The sequence below is a fragment of the Pteropus alecto genome, unplaced genomic scaffold, assembly GCF_000325575.1.
Source record: "Pteropus alecto unplaced genomic scaffold, ASM32557v1 scaffold61, whole genome shotgun sequence".
NCBI lineage: Eukaryota > Metazoa > Chordata > Mammalia > Chiroptera > Pteropodidae > Pteropus > Pteropus alecto.
Window position 1 is genome coordinate 19372630 of NW_006434835.1, and position 8528 is coordinate 19381157.

At 42.6% G+C, this 8528-nt stretch overlaps 1 protein-coding gene across 1 annotated transcript in view; it reads right to left on the reverse strand.

Annotated features, from left to right (window-relative positions):
• Positions 1 to 8528, reverse strand: part of CAPN14 (calpain 14) — a 26063-nt gene that overhangs the window by 11976 nt on the left and 5559 nt on the right. The window contains exons 4-8 of the mRNA XM_025045661.1: positions 7066 to 7151; positions 4491 to 4565; positions 3029 to 3192; positions 1874 to 2037; positions 1381 to 1389 (exon numbers count right to left, since the gene is read on the reverse strand). Of these exons, the coding sequence (XP_024901429.1) occupies positions 1381 to 1389; positions 1874 to 2037; positions 3029 to 3192; positions 4491 to 4565; positions 7066 to 7151 (498 nt within the window). The remainder of the gene's footprint in view (positions 1 to 1380; positions 1390 to 1873; positions 2038 to 3028; positions 3193 to 4490; positions 4566 to 7065; positions 7152 to 8528) is intronic.

The following is an 8528-nucleotide window of genomic DNA, read 5'->3' on the forward strand; positions in this document are numbered from 1 at the left end:
TTTAGATTGCGGATGTGTATTTTTTTTCTGTTTTCTCTCATATTCCCTCTCTCTCTCTCCCTCTCTCTCTCTCTCTCTCTCTCTCTCTCTCTTACCCTCCTCCCTCTCCCTCCCACCCCTTTCCCCTCCTTTATTTCTCCCTTTTTATTTTTCTTTCTTACTCCCTTTCCCCTTGCTCTCACTCAGGGCTGTGGAGGAAGAGGAGGTCCAAATGCAGAATCCTCTCTCCCGCGTTTACATAGCAGCTAATGAAGACACTAGTCATCCACATAAAGACGTATTTCACAGATTCCACTCAGGGCTGGGGAAACAAAATGCATCTCTGAAGACATATGCTTTCTTTTTTTTTTTTTCAGACAGTTAGAACTAGGGAATCATCCTGTGCCCCCTTTGCCTTGACTGTTAGGAAACTCAGAACTAAATTTTATGATCAGCCACATTAGCTGTCTAAGTTTAGTTTTCCTGGTAGAATCAACTGCTTACTGGTCCCCTATTTATTACTTTTTTCTTTCCTTTTAAATTTTAACCAGCTTATAGTTTTGTTCTGTTTACAATTTTATTTAGGTTGACCCAAATTCTGTTTAGAAATAGGCATGATATATATATACACGCATACGCGATACACACACACACACACACACACACTCATCTTTTTCTTTTTAAATAAGAACAACTTTGGGATCACTCAGTGTTCCCACAGGAGGAAAAGACCAAAACTGACCCAAGACACCCAATGAAAAATAGTTTCTTTATAACAATCCTTTTATAATGTTTAGTCCAATCTGAGAAAACTAAGATTTTCATTCCTAGTTTTTTGGGGGGAAACAAAAAATAGCTGCCACCCTTCAGAGGCTGGAATGCCTCAGGCCTTCTTAACTGAATCCTCCAGGCTGTCACTGCAGCCAAATACAGAGCTGTCCTCTGCCCATGTTTCTGTCCCATTTTCTAATCTGTTGTCCCTTGTCCCCAATGAGGTAGGCTGCATGGTCTCCTGATATCCTATATGTTATTGATCTATTTTATCATGGGCTTCATAACTCAGGCCAGGTTGTGATTTATCAGCCTTCCTTTGCTGCGACAGTCTTCAATATTAGCCTTAGGTATTTATTTATGTAGGGATTTAATAAATTCTAAGATTTATTGGCTCTACACCAGGCTCAGAGACTTCTCCGCAGATGTATTAGGATTTCTTGCACTCCTTGGATAAAAAAAGAGCAATAGAAATTTTTTACGTCCACACACATAGGCAGTTGGCATTATTTTCAGAGAGTCTCTTAGCTTCTTGCAGAAGGCTGCTACTGGCAAATAGAACCTAGCAGAGGCTTGGCCACATGTGCTATCACTCCAAACGAGGGCCAGCTGCTCAAGGTTGAAACTCACCTTGCTCATCTGAAAAACAAAAAAAGACAGACCTCATTAGGCAGTGGATCTAGCTCTTTCACAGGCACAAACTCTAATGGAGGCTGAAAAACGAGAAGACTCTAAGAAGAAGACTCCTTCCCCATTCACTGTTCTAGTCAGTGACATTTTAATCCATCATCGAGAATTCTGGAAACGGGTGAAGGAAGACAATCTTGGCTTTTTGGAAGAGGAAAAAGAAACTAGTATGAATTGTACCAACTATATGCCAGGCACAATAAGAAGTACTGTCACATGGTCTTTTACTCTACTCTTTACATAAGTATCATTTTACAGATAAAGAAACTGATGCTCAAGGTGAGGAAGTAACTTGTTTTAAATCACATATTCCTAAGGGGCAGAGCCAGGATTTGTCCCCAGGCCAGAGACAGATGGTGAAGAGGACAGGAAATAGGAAGAAAGAACAACAGCTGGAGACCCCATGTGAGGCCGCATGCCCCAGAAGCCCACCTACCCTGAAGAGGTAGAAGCCAATGGCAAGGTGAGAATTCCAGTTGCGGTGCTTGTGCCTGGGCTTCTGGATCAGGGACACCAGCACACTGCAGGGCATCAGGAATGTCCTGCCCTCCTGGGGCCTCCAGACTGACAGCAGGAACTGCGGGTTCTTCCAAAATGTGTCTGGGGCAGAACAGAGCAAGAAAAGACAGGTTCCCCTAGCATGTTGCTTCCCAAACCACCTAGAGGTGCCCAGATCCAGGGCACCTGCCCCAGGATTCCCACCCGGAGGTCCACCTGGACAGAGTCGGGGTCTCTGCACCCTCAGCCCTTCCCCCTCCCATCTCACCTCTACCACCCCAGGCTATCCTACAGACACATGACCGTGAGTCATTCTCACCATGCAGCCCCTTTGCACAGCACAGTGCCAGGCACACACTTGGTGCCCTGTAAATGTTTGCTGCCCAAGTAAGTGACAGCATTAACTAACCGAGGAGACCGTGCCCATGATTCCAAGGGGACCAAGCCTTAGGTTAAGGGCAGCTTCAGCCTTTGCAGGGCATACTGTGGGGAGAGGGTGACACCAGAGCCAAAGTCACCCCGGCCCGCTGAGATCATACCCTGTGGTCTTAAGGGACAGTCACCAAAACTTCCATTTTGAGAATGTGGACATGTTTGCCTCCTGGGACTGAGGACCTGGGAATCCTTGATCCCTACCAAACTCTAGGTGGGACAAGCCTGACAACATCTGATATCATTACTGTTTCAATCCTGCCTGTTAAGGGATGGTTATTTCAGCATATAGATCACCTGGTCCTGAAAGCAAAGCAAGGTTTAACCCACTTTTTTACCATGCACATGCCCCTGTGGCCTCCTGGTGCTGATGAGGAAAAAGCACCCTCTGGAAAGACATAGCCTCGACAGGCTGGCAGCTTGACTGAGATTTCCATGCCTTTGTGCAAATTCAGACCAAAGGTGCCCCATCTTCTCAGCGGACATGACCCAGGGCCAAAGCAGTTAGCTTGGCCAGAGACCCCTTCATCCTTCAGCCAGATGCCCTTTGCAGGGCACAAGTTGCACAGCCATCCACAGTGGCTCTGCCCACATCCCCACCCTTGCCTGGGAAAGCTGCCACGTTAGACCCAAGCACCCTGGCTCCTGTGTACACACTCACCTTGGAGTGACTTCCTTGGGCCACCAGCTGTGGTCCCCTTCTCCCATCTCCCCTCCTGCATGGTGTATGACCATTTCTGCCCCACGTCCTGATTCAGCAAGCCTGGGGTCAGTTTACAGATGACCAGTAGTTTGAAATGCGCTTTAAAGTCCATAAGCGTCATCCTGTGGAGAGGAAGAGGGAACAACAGTACAAAGAGAAGAATGAGATGACGTCTAGTTATCAGGACCAAAGGGAAGGCTGGGGACTCAGCAGTGGGCATCCCAGCCCTCCCCCCTCCATGCCCGTGTGCCGAGCTGAGCAGGCCTTGGACCCACGAGAATGGGGCTAGCTAGACCAGGGTGAGGGTCCATCACAGGTTGGTGGAGCTGCCAAAACTCCTCCCTGTGGTTGGAGGCAACCTTGTACAATGGCTACCTGAGGGGAATGTTCCCGTTTTGCCTGGTTGTAGTGATAAAGCTGAACTGAGGCATTCATAACTAGTCCATTGATTTAAAAATGTTCAACAAGAATCGCATAAATCAGTTCTCAATCATTAACTGATATTTGCTAACCTACTCGCTAACCTTGCAATCAAGGCATAGTATCTGAACTGTCTGATGCTCAGTTTACTTATCTGTAAAGTGGAAATAATAGTATTTGCAGGGATCTTGAATTCAATGACCACTTGCAAAGAGAGAGGGTTGCAGCGTCTGAAAAGGATGGGTAATGGAAGAGAGGAGTCCACAGGGACAAGGGTGGAAGTGAATAGCAAAGGTGAAAAGCAAAAGGAAAGAGGAATAGACATCTAGAAGCGGCGTCGGCTCAGGGTGTTGGGATGATCTTTCATAACGAGAGTGGCTTTGGAGTGAGTGAGAGTAGTGCTATTTCACTCTGGACGGCACAGGTGATGTGGCTTATAGTTTGGTAAGACTTTGTAGTTCCTTCTTTCCTCATCTCCTTTTTTAGGCCAGGAAAGGCATAACCTTGGGATCAAGTGTACTGACTGATTGAGAGCAGAGCAGAAGTCAGAGAAGAGGGAGCCACCACCAGACTCTTCTCTGAGTGCCCACGGAGCTTCATGCTGGTGGTCACTGCTCTCATCACAAAAACTGTGACTGCTCATTTGCAGGACTATTAGCCCTGCTAGACAGTGAGCCTCTACAGCAGGGGTCCCCAACTCCTGGGCCCTGGACTGGTACTGGTCCATGGCCTGTTAGGAACCGGGCCACACAGCAGGAGGCAAGTGAAGCTCCCCAGCACTAGCGTCACCGCCGCAGCCCCATCTCAGATCATCGGGTATTAGATTCTCATAGGAGCACTGGTCTTTGGTGCCAAAAAGATTAGGGACCGCTGCCCTGAAGGATCTTCTTGATTTCTGTATAAGAGATGCCTGGCATACATGAGGAACCCAATAAATATTTGCTGGTTGACTGACCAAAAGTAAGCCAGGGCATTTGTCCCAAGTCCCAGAGTCAAATACCAAAATTCGCCATCATCATTTTTTCTCAGCAGCACAATCTTCTCCTTAGGGCTCAATAGTTCCCATTTGCTTGAGCTGAAAACAGAAATGTTTTCGTGAGGGAAGGGACTGCGGAGGACGTGTGAGAAATTCTTTAGTAAATGCTCTCCAGTGTTGTTATTTATTCTCATCTTCATGCTGCTTTACAGACAGCTAAATCTCACATCCTATATTATAAAAAGTAACATGTAACATTAATTCATCACTGTGAGCCAAATTCTGGTTAGGCTCCTAACATACTTTATTTCATTTAAAGCTAACAACAACTTTGCAAGGTAGAGATTTTTATTGCCGTTTTAGAGATTAGGAAACTGAGGTTAAAAGAGATAAATTTACTTGCTTGAAGTCACAAAGCTATTAAATGTCAGAGCTAGCACTGGAATTACTTATTTTCAAAGCCTATCATTTTGGACTTCTATTTCTGGCCATAAAGGAGTAAGGCTTTCCTGTATCACTTTCATACCATAGACAACTAAAAATGGGACAAAATATAAGAAACAATGTTTTTCAGATATTAAACAGCAGACAGCACAGGACAAGAGGAGGGAAACAAATGAGGTGAGCCTAACATTGCCTAGACTCCTGCCTAGAACTAAGTCCCTGGGCAGTGATGCAGGGAAGCAAAACCCACAAAGAACCTAGCCGTCCTGCTGAGTGCAGGGGACAGAGTCTGGAGTCCAGGGAGGTCAAGACAGTTAGAATTTGCTGGGGAAAGTGCCTGAGAGAAGGGGCTACATAAAGAAGTTCCTCCAGAGAACTTCTCAGGGGTTCCCTCGAGTCTTTGGCTGAAATCAAATCTGTGCATACATAAGTAAAACCCCACAAGACTGGACTATACGCAGAACAATACCCAGAGCTGAAGTAGGGCTGGGAATTCTTTAATTTCCCACCAGCCAGAGTTGAAAGACCTTGTTGATTGCATGGGGTCTTTAGTATAGATACCAAAGGGTCAACCCCTTCATAGTGGGGTGAAATTATTTCTGAAATAAATATTTCTCTAGATCTGCTTTAAAAGAGCTTTAAAATAAAACTTCAAAGTATCAAAAATAATCCCTAGGCAACTTAGCTACCTGCCCAAAAAAGCCCAATGTTCTTTAAAGGAATGCAGCAAAATTCAGCACTCATACACTTAAATTTACAATGTCCAGAATCCAATAAGAAACTGGTAGGCGTATGACAAGGTAGAAAATGTGATCCATGATCAGGAATAAAAATAGTAGAAACAGACATAGAAATGAGAGAGATGATGTAATTATCAGATAAAGACAATAAAACAGCTATTATATGTTCCATATTCTCAAGGTTATAGAGGGAACTATAGACATAATGAGGGGAGAAGTGGAAGATATTCTCAAATGAAATCTCTAGAATTAAAAAACATAATACCCAAAATGAAAAACACACCGACAGGATTGACAGCAGATTAGACATTGTGGAATAAAAGCTCATTATTTTATTTAATTCTCACCACACCTCTGGCTCAGAGAAATAAAAAACCTTGTTCAAGATTACACAACTAACAAAACTAATTTAATCTATCACCTACCTCTAATGTAAGTACTTCCTCATCTATGAAACAAGCCAAAACCAACAACGTCATGATGCTATATTTTGGTAACACTTTAGAATTTTCATGTTTTGGGATGCTAGTTTTCCTTATAGACCCAGTTTCTTTGACAATTCTTTTTATCAATGTATAACAAATTTAGTGCAGCACATCCTATGAGGAGTAGAAGTCAACTTATTTTTCTGAGCTTTCATTTCTTCTAAAAATAATTAAATGATAATGATTAAGTGATAATGTTTCTGTACTTTAAAGTGTTATATAGAGTCAAGTATTATAATCTTCATAGCAAGAGAGAGAAGGATTTTACCACTTGGTCTCCCTTTCTGCCTGTGCCCTACAGAGAGTCTGTAGTCTGTAAAGCCCACATCCCTTTAGAGTTTTCTTTAGGCAGAAACAACCTAAATGTGGGCAACTAGTCAGAATGCCCAGAGGTCATTAAATGTAACCAGAATGTAGGGGCCAGCGAGATCTGTCTACCTCTGACTCAAAAAGCCCAAGAGTGCACTGAACCATGCTAGGGGAAGAACATTGGACTAGACAGGAAAGATCTCAGTTGAGTCATGCCGTGAGACCTTACGTAATTCACTTAAACTAAGCATCAGTTCCCTCATTAGTAAAATGGGGGTGAAATTACCTACCTCAAATGAGCATTGTTTAGAGGATTAAATGAGATAATAAAAATTAAATGAGATAATATAAGTGAGATAATAAAAATTCAAAGGACTTAGCACAGTGCTGGCAAGCTCTCAATAAACATTAACTTTAATTACTATAATAAGTGACAAAACAATCTATATATCATTAAACATTTTAGAAATGTGAGAGACTGACCTTCACAATCTGAAAGCTTTCCTGATCCAGCCTGAGATCAAAGGAAGAACACCTTTGACCTCGTGTGCAGATGGCAACCTCCTTTGTAGGCTTCACCTACCCCTCCTTCACCCCTCCCAGCCAGTCTCAGAAGTTCACCTGTCACTCCAGTCTCCTTTCCATTCCACCTTCCCCCAGGGGTTCCGCAGCTTGACGAGATATTCAGGTCCACTTTTACAGGTCACCTGCACAGAACAAGCAGTTTAGGTATGCTGGGCCAAAAGCCAACTGCAAATGTTACAGATATCTGGGTGAGATTCATGTCTGTAATGAGACCTTGAAATGAAAGGTCAGAGGCCTTGAGAGTTGGTAGAGGAAAAAATGGCTCTGCTACTGACTAACTGTGAGACCTAGGACAAGTAACTTAACCTCTCTGTGACTATTCCTGATCTGTAAAATGAAGCTAATAGTCACATCTGCTGTAAAAGACTGAATGGTCTAGTAGAACTAAAGGGAGAAACAGACCAAAACACTGCCGTAGTAGGGGACCTAAATACCCCACTGTCGGATATGGACAGATCATCCAAACAGAAAATCAGTAAGGAAATAACATCCTTAAATGACACATTAGACCAACTGGACATAATTGACATTTACAGAGACTACCATCCCAAAACAGATGCTTATACATTCTTCTCTAGCGCACATGGAACATTCTCAAGAATCAACCACATACTGGGACACAGAGATAGCTTCAACAAATATAAGAGGGTTGAAATCATACCAACCATATTCTCTGATCATAACGCTTTGAAACTAGAGATCAACTGCAGAAAGAAATCAAGAAGACCCATAAATACATGAAGATTAAACAACATGCTACTGAAGAATAATTGGGTCAGAGAAGAAATAAAAAGAGAGATCAAGAGATACACAGAAACGAATGATAATGATAGTACGACATATCAAAACTTTTGGGGCACTGCAAAAGCAGTTATAAGAGGAAAGTTCATATCATTACAGGCCTACCTCCAAAAACAAGAATGAGCCCAAATAAACAACCTAACACTACATCTTAAAACACTAGAAAAGGAAGAACAAATGAAGCCTAAAGTCAGCAGAAGGAAAGAAATAATCAAAATTAGAGCATAAATAAATAAAATTGAAAACAAAACAAAACAAAAAGATAGAAAAAATAAATGTAACAAAGAGCTGGTTCTTTAAGAAGGTTAATAAAATTGACAAACCCCTGGTTAGACTCACTAGAGAAAAAAAAGAAAGGACACAAATAAACAAAATCAGGGACGAAAGAGGGGAAATTATGACCGACATCACAGAAATACAAAAAATCATACAAGAATACTATGAAAAAGTATAGAACACCAAATTTAATAACCTAGAAGAAATGGACCAGTACTTAGAAAAATACAACATTCCTAGACTGAATCAAGAACTGGAAAATCTAAATAGACTGATCAGCAGTATGGAAATTGAAACAATTATCAAAAACATACGAAATAGTAAAAGTCCAGGACCAGATGGCTATAGTAGAGGAGCTGTTGTGCAGGGGCTGACTCTATAGATCAGGATTCTCTTTAGCAGTGCCTTGGTGCCTGCTGAGT